The 24,373-nt window shown below is 37.0% G+C and overlaps 1 protein-coding gene across 4 annotated transcripts in view; it reads left to right on the plus strand.

The window, feature by feature from the left end:
* Positions 1-23,460, plus strand: part of ASB5 (ankyrin repeat and SOCS box containing 5) — an 83,488-nt gene extending 60,028 nt beyond the window's left edge. For all 4 annotated transcript variants that reach the window (XM_074228927.1, XM_074228929.1, XM_074228928.1 and 1 more), the window contains 6 exons: positions 6,565-6,644; positions 11,412-11,519; positions 12,689-12,839; positions 12,980-13,114; positions 17,249-17,440; positions 22,020-23,460. In XM_074228927.1, the coding sequence (XP_074085028.1) occupies positions 6,565-6,644; positions 11,412-11,519; positions 12,689-12,839; positions 12,980-13,114; positions 17,249-17,440; positions 22,020-22,147 (794 nt within the window). In that variant the 3' untranslated portion in view covers positions 22,148-23,460. The remainder of the gene's footprint in view (positions 1-6,564; positions 6,645-11,411; positions 11,520-12,688; positions 12,840-12,979; positions 13,115-17,248; positions 17,441-22,019) is intronic.
* Positions 23,461-24,373: the final 913 nt, after the last annotated feature.

Raw genomic sequence — 24,373 nt, forward strand, 5'->3', positions numbered from 1 at the left:
TCTAAGACCTTGGAGTCCTTCCTTTACACTACTATTTCCCAAACTATTTTCCATGATATCCCACTGTTCTCATCAGACTCTGAAATAACTACGAAAATTGTTCTTCAGCAGTAGCTCAGGTCCCCAGAAGTCGACAGAATTTTGATAGAGGCAATTCTCCCCAGAACTGGTGGGTTTTTGAAAGTTGTCTTAATTTCTTTAAGTTAAAGAGAAATAACTAATTTCTATATGATCATACATTTAGGGTTGCAGAAGGCCTTAGAGATCATCATAGCCAACCCCCTTCCTTTTATAGATGTGGAAACTGAGTCCCATGGAAGTTAAGTGACTTGTTCAAGGTACCTTAAATGGCATTTGAACTCAGGTTTTCCTGACTTTAATCCATTATACAAAACTGAGTTCCAAAAGGAAAAAGAGGGGTGACCTCAAGAAGATTACCAATCTGATCTTTGGAAAACAAAAGAAAACCCCCAGAGACATTGCTTCACATTCCTCATTGCCAAGGTCCAGTGACAAATGTCAGAACCTGCTGGTGTCCAGAAGGTTCCTGTTCTTCAGGAAAAGGACAGGAAAGCAAACATTCCCTTCCTCCCCACCACTAGCCCCATAAATTGAAGTAACACTTTGGGGAGTAATTCGAGTGGTCAAGCCTTGCCAAAATCTGCTATTCCTCCAACGGAGGCAACCCCTCTTTGTTGGGGCCCCAGATAGGAAGGGGATCAGTCTCCAGGGTTCTCTCTCTGTTACTCCCATGTACGATGACCTTTTAAGGATAAAAATAAAAATCTTCCCCCAATAGAAGTCAGCTTGGTTTCAGTCTAGCTCTACCCTGCTGCTCCTTATGCAGTTGTTTCCGAGATAAAGTCACTGCTAATAAAAAGAAAATGGTGGGAAGCCGTTGACTCTTAGTCAAGAAGTAAGGACAAATTAAAATGTCATTTATTTTTTTTTTATGAAAAAGTTCCACTCTGGAGATACACTGGATTCCCTTGTTCCATCAGCTGAGCACCATCCCAATCTATAAAGTGGTTTGGTAATGCTAAAATGTCATGACACGGTTTAAAAAGGAAAGAAAGAAAGAAAATCTGTATTATGTAGCTCTGAATTTGTTTCCCATAATGGGTTGGAGAGCTTAAGATAAGTCTGTTAGAAGGAACCCTTTGAAAGCCAGGGTTTTTGCTGCCTTTTATGACATGAATCCTTTTTGTGTAATTGGTAAGAAGAGGCCTTTGGACCCTTTACCAGGATAACATTTTTAAGTAATTGTAGAAAATGCTACATTTGTGAAAATAAAGATGTTCTCCAGGACAGGCTGTTGCTGCCAGCTGTGTGACTCTACAAAAGTCTCATGACCTCTCTCTATCTAAATTCCTTAGCTATAAAAATGAAGGGATTGAACTAGATAGACTCTGAGGTCCCTTCCAGCTTCAAATTTATGATTCTCTTATGAACTGTATTTTTTGAATTTTTTTTTTGTCTGTTGGTGGTTTGCAAGCTGAATGATTCTTTGCTTTAAATGAAGTTTAAACTAATTAGAAATTTCAATAAAGGTGCAGGCTCTTTATGGAGCCAAAAAGAGAGGAAAGCAACATCACACTAAAAATGGTAATGCTGTTAGATATAGATGCTTTGTTTTGTGATTTTAATGAATTAATCTTCTTATTGATATGGGGCCTTTCCACCATTGTAGATAGTGTGTCACGTGTCTTCATCTTATGCAACTCTTGTCCACATCCACCCAATGTAATACCAACTTCGAGTAGCATGTGAAGGTATTCATCAAACTGAGACTCAGAGATATAAGGGACATATTAACTTTATTGTACACTATATAAAGTGGACCGTTCATTAAGGAAGCAAGCAACTTAGAGGGGAGGGGATAGGTAGAGACTTTTAAAGGGAAAACCAAGGAAGGGGGGTGAGCTGGGAGAGATTTAAAGAAGATTCAGGGATGTGGTTTAGGGAATGAGTAAGAAATAGTCAAGGACAGTTCAATATTTAGACAGCTATGAGGGGGCAGAGCCAAGATGGCAGCATGAGAAGGCAGCATTTCCCAGGAACTCCTTCCCCAGGGAACTCCAAAAGCTGTCAAATTATGACTCTAGTCAAAATTTAGAGGGGTAGAACACAAAGAAAAACTGAGTGATACATTTTCCCAGTCCAAGATAACTTAGAAGTTCCACAGGCAAGGTGTGTTTCACCAGGACCGGGATTTGGAAAAAGCCCTGTTTGCAGCACAGCCCAGGAACAACTTGAAAGTGCAGGGAGAGAATTCGGCTAGACCAGAATGAGTATGGAGTGAGGAGCTCTGGCAGCAGAACCTGCAATGAGAATTGGGAGAAACCAGCCTGCACCTCTAGAGCACAGCCCATAGATGGTAAGGGGCCCAGGGGAGAAGGCAGAAATATCTCTGCTCTCCCTAGGGGCAGGTCTCTGCTGTTTGCTCACACTCAGATTCAGGTTGCAGTTTGGATCTCCATACTAAGATAGCCCAGCAGGGCGCCTCCTTACAGCTCCAGGGCAGAGGATAGTGCTGTGGTCATCTACATATCAAAGCACAGGCAAGAGAGCATAAGACCTTGGAGGAATAAAGATCCCAATAGGGTGTCTCCAAATACCCCCCCCCCCCAAAGCCTTGGAAGTGCTGTAAAATACTCTTGGACAGAGGAAATTAGTAAACAACAGAAAAAGAAGAATCTGACCATAAAGAATTACTTTAGTCCTATGGAAGATCAAAACACATACTAAGATAATAACAAAACCAAAGCTTCTATATCCAAAACCTCCAAGAGAAATAGAAAATGGGTTCAGACTATAGATGAGCTCAAAAAAGACTTTTAAAAGCAATTAAGGGAAGTGGAGGAAAAATTGGGAGGAGAAAGGAGAGAGATGTAGAAAAATCATGAAAACTAAATCAACAGCTTGGGGAAAGAAATACAAAAAAAATGCTGAGGAAAATAATATATTAAAAACCAGTTTAGGCCTAATGGAAAAAAAAAACAAAACAAAAGGCAAATGAAGAGAAGAATGCCTTAAAAAGCAGAATTGTCCAACTGGAAAAGGAGATAAAAAAGTTCTTTGAAGAAAATAGCTCTTTCAAATGCAGAATAAGAACTAAAGGGAGCTGATGACTTTGTAAGAAACAAAACTCTTCCCAAAAAGCCAAAAATTAGAAGAAAATGTGAAATATCTCATTGGAAAATAAACTGACCTTGAAAACAGATCCAGAAGAAATAGTTTAAAAATTATTGGGTTATCTGAAAGTCATGAACAGGAAAAGAGCCTGGACTTCATTTTTCAAGAAATAATACAACATTGCCCTGAGATCCTAGAAGCAGAGGGTAATAGAAGAAATAGAACTGAAGGAATTCACCAGTCACCTCCTGAAAGAGATCCCAAAAGAAAAACTTCCAGGAATATTATAGCCAAATTCCAAAACTCCCAAATCAAAAAGAAAATTCTTAAAAGCAGCCAGAAACAAACAATTCAACCACCGAGGTTCCATAGTCAGGATTACACAGGATCTGGCAGCATCTACATTAAGGTCTCATAGGAATTGGAATATGATATTCTGGAAGGCAAAAGATCTTAGTTTACAACTGAGAATCAACTACCCAGCAAAACTAAACATCCTCTTTTAGGGGAAAGATGGACTTTCAATGAAACAGGGGACTTTAAAACTTTCCTATTGAAACAACCAGAGATGAACAGAAAGTTTGATCTATCTCCAAGTACAGGACTCTGGTGAACCATAGAGGGGGTGAATGAGAAGGACTAACTGTGAGGAACTTAATGATATTGAACAGTTTGTATTCCTGCATGGGAAGAAGATATTGATAACTCATATGCACTTTCTTATTTATAAGAGCTGTTATAAGGAATAGATAGATATAGATATAGATATAGATATAGATATAGATATAGATATAGATATAGATATAGATATAGATATACACAGGGCACAGGAAGGAGTAGAATATAATAGCATAATATGTAAACAAATATAATATGCAAAAAGATGGAGTCAATGGGTGATAAAGGAAAATACTAGGAGGAAGGGAAAGGAGATAAAGAAAAGAAGCTAAGAAATTTCACATAAGAGTCAAGAAAAAAATTTTTCAATGGAGTGGAAAGGGGGAAGTCAAGGGGGAAATGAGTAAGCCTTCATTCTCATCAGAAATGGCTCAGAGGGGCAATAACATACATACTTAATAGGGTATAGAAATCTATCTTACCCTAGGAAAAAAATGAGAAGAAAGGAATGGGATAAGGGGGAAGCAGTGGGGAGGGAAGGGGGAATAGAAGATAGAAGAAAGGGAAGATTGTGGGAGAGGATAATCAGATACAACACACTTTTGAACAGGGCCAGGATGAAAGGAGAGAGAATAGAATAAATGAGAGTGGGGATGAATAGAGCGGAGGTAAATACAGCTAGTAATAACAGCTGTGGGGAAAATAGTGAAGCAACTTTTCTGTTGGACTTATGATAAAGAAGGCAACTCACCCCAGAGACAGAGCCATTGGAATCTGAACACAGTCTGAAGTACATTTTTTCTCTCTCTCTCTCATGGTTCTTGAGGTTTCTCACCTTCTTGGGAGAGGAGGGGGGGTTTATGTTTACTCTTATAACAAAATTATTGTAATAATATAAAATAAATCATGAACAAAAAATATTTCAACAGCTGTTATCTCAGTATCCTTCATGAGCCCCCCCTTTCCTATCTTGGGAAGATACCATTGTGACACCAGTGCCAAGTGGTTTCTATCTGGGTACCAGATATATGGGATATGGTAGTCAGTACAAAATACAAGAGACAGAAGATGGTTTTTTGTTAGCTCAATATTTTTTTTAGATTTTTCAAGGCAATAGGGTTAAGTGGATTGCCCAAGGCCACATGGCTAGGTAATTATTAACTGTCTGAGGTCGGATTGAACCCAGGTACTCCTGACTCCAAGGCTGGTGCTCTATTCACTGCACCACCTAGCCACCCCCTCAACATTTTTTCTGACTAACATTTCCTCTACATCACACCTACTATGGACTTCTAATTGTTTATAATTCTTTGCTATCACAAAAGACCATCTCTAAGCATTTTAGTGCACTTGGGGGCCTTTGTTTTTGTCATTGTCTTTGGTTCCAAGAGTACATCCTTTCTCTTAGATGATTATTATTTGCTACCAGAGTGATTGGATCAATGAACAGTGTAGTAGTAGTAGTAGTAGTAGTAGTAGTAGTAGTAGTAGTAGTAGTAGTAGTAGTAGTAGCATACCTGTCTTTCTATAGGGCTATAGCCCTTCCAACATTGATTAATTACCACTTTTATCACATTTTTACACCTTTGGGTCACCTTGTACAACAATTTGCTGAATATAAGGTGAAATTTGAGGTATTGTTTTAACTTGCATTTCTTTTATCATTAATACTTTTGTTTGATTTTTAGTAATTTACAATTCTGTTTTAAGGAATATTTGTTCTTTTCTTTTGACTATGCATTTATTACTGAGTGGCTTTTGATCTTACTATATTTCTTTTAGCTGTTTATATATCATGGATACCAGATCCTTTCAGAGACATTTAATACAAATATTTTCCCCATTTGACTTCTCTTCTTATTCTCAATAGTATTACCTTTGTTCTTGCAAAAAGACGCTTTTCAATTTTATGTAATTCAAATTTTTTGTATTTTGTAATTGCCTCAATCCCTTGACTGGGTAAAAATTTGCCTTTTACCTATAGTTGTAAAAAGTAATATTATCTGCTTTTCATTTTTTTATGGTATGATCTTTAATATTCTGGTCATATATCAATTTTGAATTTATTGTAGGATGTTATAAGATGTTGCTTTTAATAGCTAATTTCTGCCAGACTGTTTTCCAGTTTTCCCAGCAGTTTATCAAATAATCAAATTTTTTCCCATTTATAGATTTTAAGAAGGACAAAGTATTTTATTTTCTCATTATTCTCTCATTTGATCCTCACAAGAACTGGGAAGAAACTGAGACTAAGAGAGTAGTTAAATGATTGCCCAAGGTCACACAGCTAAGTCTCAGAGGCAGGATTTAAACTCAGGTCTTCTTGACTACCAAGATGAAGGCCCTTTAACCCATTAAAACCCATTATGTATATTTTAAATTTTGTTGAACTCTGAGTTATTGAGTTTCGTTGTTTCTGATTCTTTTTCACCTAGTCTATTCTAATTGATCTATTTTCTGTTTTTTAATCAGTATGAAATGTTGTAGGGAACCACTCTTCTCCTGTAGAATCATTATTTCTTAACAACTGAGAATTCATCATCAAAATTAGTTCCCTCTGGTAATGTTCAGGAGATGTCACTCTGATGTTTCTCCTAGCAAAACAGGTCTGGTCCTGGCTGATCCTTCTCAGTTTGGAAACATATCCAGAAAGTTATAGCACACTTGGAATAGCTTGATCCCAGGATCCCTAGGCCCTGTAAAGGCCCTTTATTGCTCCCTAAATCCACCCTTCATTGGGGATAATGCAAAAGTCAGGGGAATTAATGTTACTCATGGGCTTTTGTTTGTTGGTGTTTTTTTTTCCCATAGGTTCATGGGCAGATCGATCACCACTCCATGAAGCAGCAAGTCAAGGCCGTCTTCTTGCTTTGAAGACTTTACTATCACAGGTAAAAAAAATGAGATGACTCTATAAAACAGATCCTTATTTCCACATGTTGAAGAACCTTCTTGAGTATTTTCATTATGGTGGGCTGATAAGGACATTCAGAATCATGGTCTCCGAAGGTCTGAAGGGGCTGCAGGTAAGGTCCTGCATTAGATTGTAAGCTCCTTGAGAGCAGGGTCTGACTTTTACCTTTTTTTGTATTCCTCAACCCTCAGCACAGTGGACTTAATAGATGCTTAATAAATGATGATTGACTGATCTAGTCTAACCTCTCTCAGAACAGAAAACCCCTTCCTAAGTGCTCATCCAGTCTCTGCTTCAGTGATGAACTCTGGCCTTCTTCAAACAAGCTTTAGATGTTCTGATTATCAGGAAGTTTTTTATTCTCTTAAAATTGCCTCTGTAACTTCCATCCACTAGCCTTCTTTGAGTGTTCTAGGGCCAAAAAAATCCCAAATCTAATCCATGATTCCATATGATAGCTCTTCTTTATATTTAAAAAAAAAGTCATGTTCTTTCTTCCTTCTCTAATTCTTTTCTTCTTTGAATTAAATATCCTTTATTCTTTCAACCAATCCTTCTAAAACATGATATTTAGTCCCTTTACCATCCTAAACCAGTCTACTAGAGTGTTGCAGTTTATCAGTGACTGTATTTGTTATAATCTGACATTTAGAACTCTGTGTAGTATTCCAGATTCCATCTGGTCAACCATCAACAGCAATAATAGCATTAGTTAACATTTATAGATATTTAAGGTGTACAAAGCATTTTATTTTCTCATTATTCTCTCATTTGATCCTCACGAGAACTAGGAGGAAACTGAGGCTGAGAGAGTAGTAAGTGATTGGCCAAGGTCACACAGTTAAGCCTCATAGGCAGGATTTAAACTCAGGTCTTATTGACTACCAAGCCCAGCATTAATCCTCGAGTACCTAGGTATAACAAGCCAAAATATAATAGAATTATTTTTTTTTCTTTTTTGATTTTAGTCATCATGCTTTTAATGGTCAAAATCTATGGTCCCACTGTCAGGTCACTTAGTAGATTTGATATTTAATGAGCTTGTCATCTTCTGAGACCTCCATATCCTCTTCTCAGTAAATAATTGTCTAACTTCTTCAGCCCCTGTTTTCCAGGAGCTTATAATCTAGGCTTCTATATCAGCTTTAACCATAGTGTAGGTATTAGCACACGTTCTCACATCTTCAATCAATCAGTAGATATTTGTTAAGTGCCTACTTTGTGTTAGACACTGCATAGAGCTCTGGAGATTAAAAAAAAAGATAAAAAGATAGTCCCTGATCTCCAGGATTAAAAAAAAAAGAAAATATTAGAGAGGCTATGGGAAAAAAACAGCACACACATATACACTATTGGTGGAAAGTTAGGAGTCACTGTGAGAACAGAGTTATGGTCAGATCATAAGTTGTGTAAAAAGTTTACAGATTAGTTGTGAAGACAGCGTGCAAACAACTATGTACAAGCAAGCTGAATAAATTGGGAATAATCAACAAAGGGGAGTCACAAAATTGAGGGGAACAGGAAAGGTTTCCTATTATAAGGGGGTATTTTAGCTGGGACTAGAAAGAAGCCAGGAAAGTCAGGAGGCAGCGATAAAAAAGCATTCCACAATCGGGAGACAGCCAAAGAAAACACTCAGACTCAGGAGTCTTGTTAGAACAGAGAGACCAGTGTCACTGAATCAAAGAGTACGTGGAGGCAATGGGATGGGAAAAGAGAGAGGAGGGGTTGGAAAGTGTAAGAAACTGGAAAGGTGAGAGGGTAGCAATAGGTATTTTATATTTGATTGGGAAGGAATATAATTTATTGAGAGGGTGGGTTGACATGGTCAGAACAACATTTAGAAAAATTTGGCAGCTAAATAGAGGAGAAACTTATGGGGGTGGGGGAGTAGGAGTGGGGAAGTGTGAGAGTGACCAAAGAGATGAAGATGATGATATCAAGGTTGTGATTTTGAGTGACTGGGAGAATGGTGGTAAAGAGATGGCACAATAGAAATCTTATGAGAGTCATAAATAGGTTTTTAAAACAGTGTCATCCTCGGGAAGATATTAAAGTTATTGTGCCATGAAAGTAATAATGCTAACCAGTGGGTTATGGAACCAGTAATATGGACCAAGTGGGATATTAGATATCAAGTGCTCTGCAAACCTTAAAATATTTGCTGTTATTTTTAATAACTACTTTACCTGGCACTCTAAGTTTTACATTTTCCTCATATCAACCCTGTGAAGTTGGTTGGCTGCATTCATTATTTAACAATTCTGAGGTTTAGAGAGCCTGTTGTGCCCCCAGTCACAGGGCTAACAAACGTCAGATTCCATGTCACTAGACTCCAATACTCCTCCCACTGTACCACTCTGCCACTTGGGTCATTTTTTCGAACATTAAGGAGACCATGTGGAATAAGGTTCTTTCTAGTCCTGACTTAGCCATAATTAGCTGTGTGATCTTAAGTGACCCATTACCTTCAGCATCATCAGCTCTTTTTCCACCCATAAAATGATGGGATTGATGTAGATAATTCCTAAAGTCTTTACCACTTCCAAATATGGAAAACCCTCATGGAGATGTTGCTACACATGATACTTAGATAGACAAAGGAACCCATAATAGGTCAGTAGTTTCTCTAGAAAGAGTCACATGGTTCTTTAAAGAGGAGACTCAGCTTAAGATACTCCTTAGCATGTGTGAGGTATCTATTGAAAAATGTGGTTATAGTATTTGGCAATTTTGGAACCCCTCCCCATACTTGCCTACTGAAATCCTGAATTAATGTGATGGAAGAATGGGGAATCCTAAACCCACACTGCCATATGCCAGTGAGAAAGAGATAGTAATAAGAGGAAAAACAACACTGCAGATATGGTCAGACTCTCATTATTATTAATCTATGTATTGTGGACAATACACAGGTATTTGGAATTCACTTTTTTAATCTATAAAATAAAGGAGACACTGGGGCTCCTTCCAGTTTTGGTTCTTCCACCATTTTGAAAATTTCTTCTTCCTTTCTGAAAATGATTGATCCTAGCATAGTGTCTCCTGCTACTAGGAATAAGATAAAGGCAGCAATGTTAGGTTAGAAGATGGTGTGCGTCACAAGACAACCAGAAGGATGTTTGTAGTCTATATTATATTTTTTTCTTAGGATAGCCGTGTGACTACCTGATAAGGACTTTTTTCTGTTCTCATTTAACATTAAGGATTGCTGTTGTTGTTGTTGTTGTATAGTTTGTTTTTTCACTACTTTTATAGAGCTAATCTTCCTTATCAGTAGGCTCTGCCTGGACTAATCTTTGCTGAAATTCTGAGAAAATAACTGTGGTATGGAGGTGTTGTTGGTCAGTCATTTCAGGCTGGAGTTTTCTTGGCAAAGATACTAGAGTGGTTTCCAATTTTCTTCTGCAGGACATTTTACAGATGAAGAAACTGAGGCAAAGAGGTTTAAATGATTTGCTCAAGTTCATACAGCTAGTCAGTGTCTGAGGTCAGATCAGAACCCTCGAAAAAGAGTCTTCCTGACTCAAGGCCTAGTATTCTATTTTCTAGATAGCTGCCCTACAGGTATAGAAAGAGGATCATCAAAAGTGAGTCAAGAGAACTGGGTTCTGTCCTCCCTCGACTCTTGATGAAATCACTTGTGTGACTTTGAGTCAATTCTTTCCATCTCTGGGTTTCAATTTCCTCGTTTATAAAATATAAGGGTTTTGGAGCAGATTGGGTTGAAAGTCCCTTCTTGTTCTACTTTGATGATCCCATGAATCCCTTCCTCTTTAAATTCTATGATTGCAAATCAGTTACATGACACTTCATAAAGGAAATCCAGAACGGGTTTTGATCGTTGCTTTGGGCCTCTAAGAGTAAGTTTTCAACAAAGCAAGACACCCAGGCTACAGTTATTCTGAATAAGTTTTGCTGATTGTTGTGGTTTGAGTTATTTTGCCTTTATCATATTTGAAAAAAGGATGGACTATGCGGAGGAGCTTTTCTCACACCCTGGTTGCCTGAAGCGCCATTATTAGATCTTATAGCCCATTACCAAACAAGAAACATCTACCAAGAAGCACTCTCTCCTCACCTCCTGGGGGGGGGGGGGGAAGAAAAAAGGTAGAGAATCACAAAGATTTCCAAACATCATTTTGGAAAAATGTCAAATTTTATTAAGATTATTTTATATTGCATTTAAAGGCACTATAACATATATACATATATATGTATGTATGTATATATATGTATATATATATATATATATACACACACACAGCTGAAGGGCATAGAAGTGCTCCCTCCTTCTAAATAATTAAACATTTCTACTTTTCAACAGATCCTTAGAGGATCTACAGAGCTGCATCCCATTCTGTTAGCTATAGTTAAAAACACCAGGGTGATATTGTGATGGTATTTTTTTTCCCTCCAAGTATCAGCATCCTATTTAGATTTAATCCTATGTCACATCTTGGTTTGAAAAGTGTTTGAAAAGTGCTATCTTTATAGGTGTCAAGTTGTAATGAGGGCTCAGTCTAGTGGGGGTGGAGTGGGTGGGACACCTGCTATGCCCACTGACCCAACTTAAATGTTTCGTCAAATATTCTTCCTTCTCAGACAAAACAATCCTACTGCATTGCACCTTGAACATCTCAGACTCTCTTTCAAATTGGTCCTCTCGGCTGCGGTGTTTATTAAGTGGCTTGACTCACATTCTTTCCATCTCATCTTTGAAAGTTATTTGTCTCACATTTAGGGATATAATGTAAATACGGTGACAATAGACCACATCACACCGCTGCATGAAGCCTGTCTGGGAGATCATGTCGCCTGTGCCAGGACACTTCTGGAAGCTGGAGCCAACGTAAGGATCTGTTTTGGGATTTTTGTGGCAGTTGTTTTTTGGTGAGGTGATGAGGTTGAGTGACCTGCTTAAGGTTAAGTTAGTAGGTATATCAAGTGTCTGAATCTGGATTTGAACTCAGGACCTCCTGACTCCAGGGCTGGCTGCCCCCATAAATATCTGTCCTGAAAACATCCTGAAGCCCCTCCATTCTCCAATCATTTGCTGTGGCTTATTGCTACATTCCTCTTAATGTTTGACTGATCATAGCACTTTTCTGCTTAAAATTAGTGGCTCCCATATGCTTCATGAAGGGAGTGAAAATTCCTTAGCTCAGCATTCAAGGCTACCTGAGTTCTGATCCCTCACTTACTTTCACCAGCAATAGGATATTTTCTTTTCTTCCAGACTACTAGCTGCTCCCTGTACTTTTTTGGTGTTTTGCTTATGCAATTTCTTCTCCCTAGAATACATTAATCTCACTTTTCTAACTTTCAGAAGCCCACTTATTCAGTTCCACCTGCAGTGATGGAGAACTGGACCTAGAGTTAAGAAGTACTGGGTTCAAATCTAACAACCTATAATTTTTAGTTAGGTGATCCTGAGTAAGTCACTTAACCAGGTCCTTCTTCTCTTTGACTCAGAGTTAAGAAGTAATGAATTCAAATCTAACCTTCAACACTTTTAACTAGGTAACCCTGAGCAAGTCACTTAACCAGATTCTTCTCCTTGACTCAGAAATAGCTGCATTCTCATTGTTCTGTCAATCAATCCTGGGTTGTTGAGAAAGTTAACCTTAAAATTGGCCTTTACAACTGTAACTCTAAAATATATTTTTTGACGTTTAAATACACAAGAAGAGGGAATATATCAGGGATGGAAAGAGTGTTCAGTATCATGCCCAGCTGAAATCGTTGCCATTATCCCTGATCCCGTTTTCTTGACCCTGCAGGTTAAGAAACAAAAAACAAAAACAAAAAAGAAAATAACAAGAATTTTAAATAGCCTCTGTTCTCAGCAAGCACCTTATCGTTAGAAAATCAATCCCTTCTAGTTCTCAAGTTTCTAAAAAAGGTCCTCATTCTTCTAAAAGGGTAGTCAGTTTTTTATAGTTTTTTATGACAATTGTTTTTAATCCTATTTTATTTTGATGGCCCCCTTCTCGGCTTGCTCTTGTTTTGTTGTTGTAGGTGAATGCAACTACAATCGATGGTGTGACTCCATTATTCAATGCCTGTTCCCGGGGAAGTGCCAGCTGTGCTGAGCTTCTGTTGGAGTACGGTGCCAAGGCTCAACTGGAATCCTGCCTCCCCTCCCCAGTGCATGAGGCAGCCAGTAGAGGTATGCCCTCCCTCCCCAGATTCAAGCAAGACCAGTTCAGAGAATGTGATGTATTTTTTGGCTCCAAGAAAAGACAAGGTGGGCATTGAAGACACATTCTTCAGAAGGAGAGTAAACTCTTCCATATTTTATATTGGCAGGCCATGGTGAATGCCTAGAAGCTCTAATATCCTGGGGTATAGATGTTGACCAAGACATTCCTCACCTAGGAACCCCTCTATATGTGGCTTGTGTGGCTCAGCAATACCATTGTATCCAAAAGCTTCTTTATGCAGGTAACTTTTTTTAATGTGTTTGCATAAAGATATATATGTATATAAGCATATAACACACATGCATGTGTATAAATCTATATGTGTATGTATAATCCATATCTATTTACTTTGCATTTTAGCAATTTAGCCATATTCCTTTTGAACCTTTGTTGCTGTTGTTCAGTTGCATCCTGACCTTGAAGACCAATGTCCATGGCTCTTCTTGGCAAAGACCCTAGAGTAGTTTGCATTTCCTTCTCCAGTTTTATGAGCTAGGAGTTAAGTGAATTGCTCAGGGTCCGAAAGTTAAGAGGTATCTAAGGTCATATTTAAATTCTGGTCTTTCTGGCCCCAGACCCAATGTTTTGTCCACTATATCACCTGTCACCTTATTTTAATAGCAACTTTTTAGTGGAGACATTCTTACAATGTATGCTGATGTCTATGCATTATATTAAATCCTGATTTGGGGCATAGCTCTCCATCCCCCGGTCATGGCAGCTTGGGAAAAGAAGCAGTGATAAAGTTGCTTAGATTTGAGTATAACCCAGCCAAAGCTGTCCTTGTCTCAGATTGTCACTTATCTCCCACTATTCCCTTCTACAAATCCTGTGCTCCAGTCAAACTAATGGGTTCACACTATCCTAAATAGATCTTGCCTGAGGCCCAACTTAGCTATCTTGCACTTACTATTTCTCTTATTTGTAATGCCCTTTCATTTCCTTCAAGACCTAGTCTCCCAATCTCTGAAAAACCTTTCCTGAATGCCCCAACCCTATTATCTTCTTATACTCTTAGACCACCTTTCAAGGACAAGTCAGGAAGACCTGAGTTCAAATCCAGCCTCAGTTACTCTACTAGCTGTGGGACCTTGGGCAAGTCACTTAACCTCTAACCTCAGATGCAAAATGGGATAATAATGCACTTTCTACCAGTATTGTTGTAAGGATCAAATAAGATATTTGCAAAGCACATAGCCCAGCGCTTGATAAATTCTAGTATTTTGGTTATTAGTTTTTTCTTGTTTAGTCATTTCAAGTCAGGTCCAATTCTTTGTGACCCCATATGGGATTTTCTTGACAAAGATACTGAAGTAGTTTTTCATTTCTTTCTCTAGATCATTTTACAAATAAGAAAAATGAGGCAAACAGGGTTAAGGGACTTGTCTAGGGTCACATAGCTAGTAAACATCTAAATTGGGATTTGGAACTTGAAATGGACTTCTTAACTTCTGGCCCAGCTCTTTATCCACTATACCACCTAGCTGCCTATCATCATCATCATCATCATCATCATCATCATCATCATCATCATTACATTTATACCTTTAAGTGGGAAAATTTTTTAATTCATGAAAACCCATATTGTGAAATGACAAAAGTCATAATTGTCTCCCAAATGGGGTCACAAAGAGTTGGACCTGACTTGAAATGACTAAACAACAACTAATAAATAATCTATTCTCATAGTCCCAAATACCTGAAGCCAAGCTATGGTTTTAAATTGATCTGTCTAATGTAATATAGATTACATGGAGCCAAGGCAAAATAAGTTTTGCTATTCACAGCAAAAGACAGATTTGATTGGATACTCTATCTCTCATATCCTCTCCCAAGTATTAAAGTATTTTAAAGTAATAGTATACATATATATATTTAATTGGATTCTACCTTCCTAAGCTTTTTCATTGCATCATTATCCATGAAATATTTTGATGGAGTTCTGAACTCACTGATAGGTTCCTCTCTTTGCTGGTGTATTGTTGTAGACGTTCAATTATGCATCACAGAATTGAAAAATTCAAGTCTTCCTCTTAAATGTTTTTGTCACTTGGCTTTCCTATAATGCTTTATATTCAATATAGCAATATTGTTTGTTTTTCCACATATGATACCGAGTACATTAAAATATTTTAAGTCTATATTTTATCAGCTTAAACCAGACAGTAACATAGTAAATAGGAAAGACTTTTTTTTGTCTAAAATTCTCATTTTTTGTGAGTTTTCCAGGGGGAAAAAATCCATATTGTAAATGAAGAGGGGGGTTGATTCAACTTAGATCAACAAATATCATTCAGCACCTACTTCATTCAGAGCACTGTGCTAGGGAGATATAAAAATCATTAAGACTTGTTTTTCACTGTGAGACTTCTAGTTTAATACGGTTCTATGTCAAGTCTCTTTCAGCCTTAAAGATTCCTCACTAAATCCTTTTTGCCCCAGAAAGCTACTCTCCTATGTCTACTCTCCTTCTCTCAGTCAAATTCCTTGAAAAAGCTGCCTTCACTTTTTCCATATGGCTTCCAACACCATCATTCACCACCAAAGTTTACTAGTGATTTCTTTAATTGTCAAATCTGAAGGGCTTTTTTTCTCATTCTACTTGCCATCTATGCAGTACCCGATATGACGAACCACCTTCACTTGGGTGGTCTTTCCTATCTGGGTTTTTTTGTGACTCTTCTCTTGGCTCTCTTCCAACATATCTGAATGTTATTTCTCAGTCTCTTTTGCTAGATCTTCATCCATTAACTGAGTTGTTACTGCTATTGTAGGTCCTTCATTCTCAAAGAGAACCAATGACATCATGAGGAGATGTCTTGACTTGTGCATGAATTGTAAGGCAGAACTACCTCCAGAATCAAGGACCAATGACAAGATGAAAACCAAGATGACTGATGATGGGCCTAGATGCAGAGGATAACCTTGGTCTTTCTAAATTAAGGTCTAGGATCTTCCCTGGACATTCTTCTCTTTTCCTTCTATACCAGGGTTTCTTTAACCTTTTTTTGGCAGGGAGAGGTCATAAGTCCTTTTAACAGCCCAGTGAAATCTATGGCCTCTCAGAAGGTTTAATTGGCTATATTGATAATTAGGGGTAATCTGAAATTTTAGGTTTCTAAAAATGAGAATATATTTTTCCCCATTCAAGTTTTCAGATCTCTTGAAATCAGTGGACTCTCCAGATTAAGAACTTCTGTACTATATTAGAGATGATCTGATCAGCTCTTGTGAGTTTAGTTATCATTTTTTTGCAAAAAATTCCTAGATCTATTCATCCAGTCCTACTCTCCTGAGTCTTTAGTTGTGTCACTTGCTATTGATCAATTCAAACTGGATGTCTTATGCTTCTCAAATTCAAAATATCTAAAATAAAATTCATTATCTTTCTCTCCAAAACCTATACCAATTTAGAACTTTCTTATTCCTGTTAAGAGCAGCCTATCTTCCCATTCATAGAGGTTATCCACCTTGATGTCATCCTCAACTTCTCATTCTCACTCACCTCACATATCCAATCTGTTGCTAAGTCTTGTGATTCTTTCTTTAGAACATATGTTCCTTTCACATACATCTCCTCTACTCTGGTTCAAGTTTTCAGCACCTATTAAGCTATTTGCAAAAGTCTTCTAGGTGGGAATTCCCCATTCCAATCTTCCCTCCACACAGGTGTCAAAGTCATTCCACCCTCCCAATTCGATCATCTCCAGTGGCTCTCCCTTATCCCTAGGATCAAATAGAAATGCTCTCCCTCTTAATCTCTTTCATCACTTAGGATCCTTGGCTTTTTTCAGGATTCAGTTACTGTACCACTTCCTTAAGTAAACCTTTTTCAAGACCCCAGATATTGGTTCCAAGTCTATTATCCATCTAGTCAGTATATGTTTTGTGAGTTTGTATGCATACACGAAGGAATACATACATATGTGTAAACACATATTTAAGTGCCTAGTTTATTCATATTCATGTGAATTCCTTCATGTTAGAAAGTTGATTTCATGCAATATAGTTTATTTTGAAAATATAGAAAAATATAATGTTGTAGTCTGTTGCAGTAGAAAACTTGAACAGAGGTGTGTGGATATACACATAGACATGCATTTATATATAAATACACACATATATATCTATGTAGGTTTCCCAAAGTGTATGATAAATATTTTTTGACTGATTGATTCTTAATAGGAGAGGAAATAAGAGGAATATTTTATAAAAGACTACTAAGGTCATTTAATCCTGATCTGGTAAAATTACATAGACCATAATTTCTGTAGAGAGTTATTTGCTTAAATAGACCTAGGACTGTAGGTTACAAGGATAAAATACTTTTAGGATTTTAATAATCTTTTCTCCACCCTTCCCTTTCCATATGTAGGTGCTGATGTGCAGAAAGGCAAGTACTGGGACACTCCATTGCATGCTGCTGCTCAGCAGTCCAGCTTAGAGATTGTGGGTGCTCTGCTTGAATTTGGAGCTGACATCAATGCTAAAAACACAGAGCTCCAGCGGCCTGTGGATGTAGCTGCTCCCAGCAGCTTGGTGGAGAGGATGCTACTGCAACAGGAAGGTAAGGGAGGATGGAGGGAGTTTTTTTATATGTACACTCTTGAAAATGTTTGGAATTTTTATGTCCCTGGTTTATTCATATGAATGTGTGTGGGCATGTGAATTTCATTAAGGAGGAAAATTAATTTGATGAGATTTATTTTGCAGCTTTCAAAATCATGAAAAACCTAACACTGGGGTGTTGCTCCAGGGAGAAATTGAACAGAGACTATACTGAGAAAAAAAATGTTACTCTTAAAAGCATGAAAAGATTCTTTGCTATAACCATCAATCAATCAGTCAATCACAAAACATTTATTAAGTGATTACTCTGTACTGGTCACTGTGCTAAGAGCTGAGGAAATAAAAAGAAGCAAAAAGATAATTCCAGCTCTTAGGGAGCTTACAATGTAATGGAGCATTGACTACAAACACATATATACAAACAAGCTTTTTATACAAGATAAAAAAAAGAAGGGAAGGTATTAGAATTAAGAAGATTAGGAATTGCTCCCTGAAGAAAATGGGATTTTAGTTAGGACTTAAAGGAACCCAGGGAAGCCAGGAGGTAGAGATGAGGAGTGAGACATGAGAAACAACCTGAGAACCTAGAGCCAAGAGATGAAGTGTCTTATTCAACCAAAATCATTGGTTTGAAGCATATGTAGCAGGGGAAAGGTATAAAAGACTAGCAAGGTAGAAGGCTAGGTTATGAAGAGCTTTGAATTAACAAAAAGAATTTATTTAATCTGATCTTAGGCAATAGGGAACCACTGGAATTTCTTGAATAGGATGATGACTATTGAATTTGCATTCTAGGAAAATCATTTTAGTGGCTGAATGGAGGATGAATTGGATCAGGGAGACACATGAGCAGGATATTGCAATAGTCCAAGGGGGAAGGGATAGGGATAAGGGCCTGCCAATGTGGTAGCAGTATCAGAGGACTATTGTGAAGGTCATGTCAGCAGCCTTTGGCCACATATTGGATCAGAGACTTGGGAATTTTGAACCATTTTTCAACATTTTCATTCAGTTGCCTTAGAGTCATCATATAGAAAGTTAATTTAGATGGCCAACATGGTCCTTAACCACTTAAGAATATTCTGCTTACATGGATGTGAGGAGTTATCTAGATTGGTACAGCTGGAGTAAGAAAAACTTCACCAAAATCTTCTCAGACAGAATAAGAAAAGTCTATCCTTTCCTAAGGATTTTCCAGGAAAATACATTCCACAGCCTTCCTTTTGCAAATATTGTCTAGGAAATTTGTCTTATTTTTTTAATCCTGAATCTTTCCAATTTTCTCAGCTATAGTCTCTTGTGCAATATAGATGACATTGTAACCTTCTATATTCAATGATCATATTTTCCGAATAAAAAAATAGGGACACATGACTCAACAAAAAGATTTCTATTACAAAACTTTTGTAAAAGTTAATATTCTCTTGAAATTGGGATTGGTCTAATAATTATGGGATACATTACTATATATATACCCTTTCATTATTGTTTGTTCTTTTACCTTAACTCATTTCTTTCCTTAAACGATCTTAACTATATTTGGTTCAGCTCTGGGCACCACCTTTTAGGAGAGAGGACCCTGATAATCAGGAAAGGATCCAAAACAGGATGAAATGGAATAATGAAGATCCTTGTGACCATGCTGATGAAGGATCAAACTTGTTGTATGGCCTATAGAAGAGGAGACTTAAGGCAGACATGAAAACTGTCTTCCAAGGATTTGAAAGGCTGTTATCTGAATGAGGGATTAAGGCTATGTTTCCAACTTCCTAATAATTAGAGCAATCCCAAACCAGAACCAGCTAAGTGTTTGTTCTCATTCAAGGTCTCCGAGCAAAGAATAGATGGCCATTTTCTAAATTCATTATTGGGGGGGAATTTTAGTGAGGGTAGCAAGTTGGATCAGATGGTCTTTGAAATCCCATCTAACTCAAAGATCTGGGGATTCTGTGATTCTTTTAACCCCTTTTAAATCCAACATGGACTTCATTTCTCTTCTTAATCTTCTTACTTATAATATTACATGAGTCATAAAAGTAACAGATGCTAAGAATTTTAGAACTGAAAATGACCTTGGAGATCCTATTGTTTATCCTTCTCATTTTGTAGATAAAGAATTTGAGATCCAAGGAAACTGAGTCCCAAAGTCACACAGAGGTAGAATACCCACTTCCTACCCCACAGAAGAGAACTCTTTCAACAATGGTATATACTTAGAAAAAAAAATCAGTTAAAGCAAAAATGCAGACATTTTATAATTAAATGTCTTTAAAATGTAAATTGATTTAATGGGTTGTGATGTGACATGAGCTGGAGAAAGAAAGAAAATAATTTTGAGGAATAAGGTACAAAATATGGCTGTTTTATTTTAAATAGTAAGTGTCCCTGTTGAAATATAAGTTGTTGGGGCAGCTAGGTGGTGCAGTGGATAAAGCACCGGCCCTGGAGTCAGGAGTACCTGGGTTCAAATCTGGTCTCAGACACTTAATAATTACCTGTGTGGCCTTGCCTTGCAAAAACCTAAAAAACAAAAGAAATATAAGTTGTTTTCTGTCATAAAAATGAGAACTTTAGAAGTCTATGAATTATTTTCTAAAGAACACAATTTCTAGGAAATATGTAGGTTATTTTTCTGAGAAAATAGTTTGGTTCAGACTGTGTCTATAAAGACTTGATTGATTTTCTCATTTAACTCAAGAAAGACTTCGATAATCTTTGCTTTTATTATGAAAATATCAATATCACTAACTCAACTAGATGACCTGGGGCTAATTTCTTTGCCTCTGGTATCCATTTTTTAATAGGTAAAATGAGGGGTCAGTCAGTCTAATACATTTATGAAGCATCTGCTGGGCTAGACATTAACTGTGGATAAAAAAATTTTTTAAAAAATAAAAGACACAGTCCATGCTCTTAAAGGGCTGACAACTGAATGGGGGTAGCTGATCCCCTTCTAGCTCTAAATATGCAACCCTGTAAGCTTGCTAAATTTTCTTCTAATCTCTTTATTTATATTGTCCTCTCATGTATCCTTTAAAAATACTTATAATCAATGTGGATACTGTATTCCTTGAGTTTTTCATTTTTCCTTGCATTATTTTGCTATATTCTTTCCATATGGTGGTAATAAGAGTGTTCAGTACTTTACAATTATTATTTTTCATTTGACCTTCACAACTACTTCAGGAAGTAGATTCCATTATCAACACCATTTTACAGATAAGGAAATGAGACAAATCAGTCCAGGCTCATACAAGTGGCAAGTATCTGAGAATGGATTTGAATCCAGTTCTATATGGACTCTATGGCTACTCTATTCAGCTTTGGAAAAAGAAAGCATGCAGATTTATTTTTGTCCTTGCCCATAGTTTCTGAAAACTTGTGCAGCTTTAATTCAACAAACATTTACAAAATGAGAGGCCAAAAGTAATGACCAGAGAATTGACCTTGCAGTTAGGAAGACCTAGGGTAAAGACATGCTTCAAGTGCTTTCCAGGTAATTCTCTAAGATTGTATATTATGAATGGACTAAGTTGCATCTAAATTTGGTAGTTTGTTTTACTGGAAAGAGTATACGTGTAGGGAATTCCCCATACCAGCAAAATCACAGGTCCAAGTTTTACCTCTCCCCTACAACCCCAAAATGTACTAGGTGCTAGGAATACTTCAAACAAAAGAAAAAAAAAGATAGGACCCATCTTCATTCCAATGTCTGAAATCTCATCAACTCAATCTAAATACAAAGATGAAACATTTTTGCTATGTGTAAAAAAATATATCTATGTTTATACTATTAAGACTGAAGAAAGAAACCAAATAGTTACATCCCGATAATGATTTATTTAGCAATATTTGCAGCTACAGAGACAAACCAGGACCAAGGCTCTCAATAGAATAGGCCAATGACCATTAGTTTCTACACTGTTAATATACAATTTGGAGGGACTAAAATATAGAATTATAGGGACTGAAACACCTATTTTTCTTATTGGTGGAGAAGAGGGTTGTTTTATGACACATAGGGACATGTTTGGGATTGGGGTCAAATTGTGACTTCTCCAAAATCTCCAAAATCAGGTGACTTACCAGTGCCTGAAACTTACCTTCACAAAATGGTAGGTAAAAGGCAAAATGGAGTTATTCATGCTATTTTTTTTAATATAACCACACACATGTTCCCCTTCTCTCATACATATAGATGTTATAACAAATTTCACTTCAAATTACATGCTTCTCCCCAGTTTTAAAAAGTAATATTTTTGGAAAATTTTCCCTTTGAGTTCATTTACAATCATTTTTTTTCTTTTTGGGCTTATATACTAGCCTCACTTCTAAGAGCAAAATTAACTCTTTATCGTGTACTTCAGAAGACAGAAATTAGGGAATCTAAACCACCACTTTTATTTCAGCTTCAAGAAGCAATTTTTATCCAGAAAACGGAACTCTTGTCAATAAAATGTACCATAGAGCATTCCATCTGTTGTATAATATTTTGTTGAAGAGTCTGATAAAATGTGGAAGCACAGAAAATCTATATGAGCCTTGGTTGAAAAAACCCTCTTTTGCTTTATTTATAGCCACCCCAAGCTCTCTGTGCCAACTTTGCCGACTGTGTATCCGCAACTGCATAGGAAGAGCAAGGCTACATCTTGTTCCCCAGCTCCAGCTCCCAACGCTCCTGAAAGACTTCCTACAATACCGATAAAGCAGTAAGCTCACCCTCCATGTCTCAAATAGCAAATGCTGATGTTTGTTCTCTCGAATGTTATATGTTTCCTATCCAGCTATCCTGGGGAATAAGGTGAAACACGGTGTGAGAACCCTCAGGGAAGATGTATAGATAACTCTAGCTTGATATCTATTATTTGGATGTTCAGTTATATTGGTTGATGTTAATTATACTTTGTATTTTATGTATTGAGACAACATATGGTCTAGATTTCATTGGCTAGTCTATTTTTTTGATGTAGGATAAAAACAAAAACAAAAAACCCTCTACCTTTCATGTAATCTAATCTTCAGACAGAAACAGAAATACAGACTTTTTAAGAATTATTTAAATTACTGTAAATTGTGATCTATATTCCTTATGTCTGGCTTAGTGGCTTAGTTTCAGTATCTACTGGAAAGTGTTTATTGTAGCTTTGTTTATTTTTTTATAACTGTAGACTGTGAGTCATGTTTTGAAAAGAATAGCAGGGAGAGATCTTGGACCTGAACTGTACTGTATTAAAGGAAATTCCCTGTGTTGAGTTTTTTTTTAACTTTTGCATTCTAAGAAATATGCTGAAAAGGAAAGATAAGACCCTCAAGAACCTACAAAGGATACTAAACACTTAGAAAGCCACTCAGAGCTTTAAAAAGGGTTTGTTAAAAAAGGGGGGGGGGTTGTTAAAGAAATAAAAAACAATAGGTGTTGTTTTATCTAGGGTGAACAGGGCCTTCCCCCAAATTAGGATCTCCAAGCCTGTCACTCATCTATCACACCTCCTCCTGAGAGACTGACTACTAGTAGTATCAGAAGAGTTCTCATTGTTTACAAATATCTACTTAAGAATCCAGGAGATTTCAGGACAGGTAGCATGCATACTTGTGTAATTAATTAAGAATTGATCCTTCTTCTCCAGGGGAGAGGCCAGTTCAGCACCAAATTAAATGAAAGATAAATATTTAGAAAAAAATTGGTGAAAAATCACATAGTTTTAAAAAAGAAATACCAGTAGAATACTATTTTAGTAAGCTATAAAGCAACATTAAAATCTGCAATACTGTATCCAAACCTCATTAAGGGTGTTTTGTTGTTGTTTACAATAAAAAGTAGCATTTGCTATATTTATAGATAATAATGAATGGATGGGATAGGGGTAAGGAGAGAGGAGAGTGTTATGAATATGGGGGTTACTTCTATACCAGTGGTGCCTGCAAGGGTAAATATAACTGTATTCACCCCAGTGAGTTGTAAGTATATTTGAGTGAAATGTAAAATATTCTTAATAAATTTTGATTTTTTTTTCAAAATGTTGTATTATTGATTTGGTGTGTTTTAATGAAGCATAAGGTGTTTGTTTTTTAGTTAACTACATTGGTTCAAGGATTGATGATAAGGGCATTGCTCAGCTATAAGTGGATGGATAATTCAAATTTTTCCAGGTAACAAAGCACAAAATCAGTTATTTTGTGAACTACCACATGATCAGGATTTTGGAAAAGCTAAGTAAGTCACAAAGACATTCACTATGTCACACTTGGTCTCTAACTAGACCTGCTGTAAATCAATGTCCACCAAGAACTCTTTACCTCATACATGGTATCCTTAAAGACCTTCAGTTGTCAAATCTTTAAATGGTAAGAACATAGGTTATAAGTGTGATATCACCCATCCTTTGCAGCTCCTCTTCTCACATGGGGGGGGTGGGGTGGAGTGGAGAGAATCTTCCAGAAATTTACTCTGTTCAAAGATCAGTGAATCTGTACCCATTAGAAATCACAGTTCACTCATTCCTTCCAGTGAGTTTGATCTCACTAATTAGCTACAGGATATAGTTGCTTCAAAGCATTAGCATGAGAGAAAAGTAGCAATAGAATATCTTCCCCAAATCTTGGGAATAGACTTTCACAAGCCAATACATTGTGGGAATATTGTACACACTCAAGTTGCATGTGTAAGGAACAATATGAGGAAGATGAATTCAAATTCTGCCTGACTGGCAGACTTGAGCTTTCATCCTCAATTTCTTCATCCATGAAATAAGGAGAAAAAGGTTTTGTTGATCTCTGGTTGTCCCTTCCAGCTCTATATATGATCATTTTACCAAGTCGGTTCAATTTATAAGAGAAATAATAAGAGGGGGTAACTGGGTGCTACATGGATGATAAAGCATCAGTCCTGGAGTCAAGAAGATCTGAGTTCAAATCTTGACTCAGTTATTTG

The sequence above is a fragment of the Macrotis lagotis genome, chromosome 3 (genome assembly GCF_037893015.1).
Source record: "Macrotis lagotis isolate mMagLag1 chromosome 3, bilby.v1.9.chrom.fasta, whole genome shotgun sequence".
Taxonomy (NCBI): Eukaryota; Metazoa; Chordata; class Mammalia; order Peramelemorphia; family Peramelidae; genus Macrotis; species Macrotis lagotis.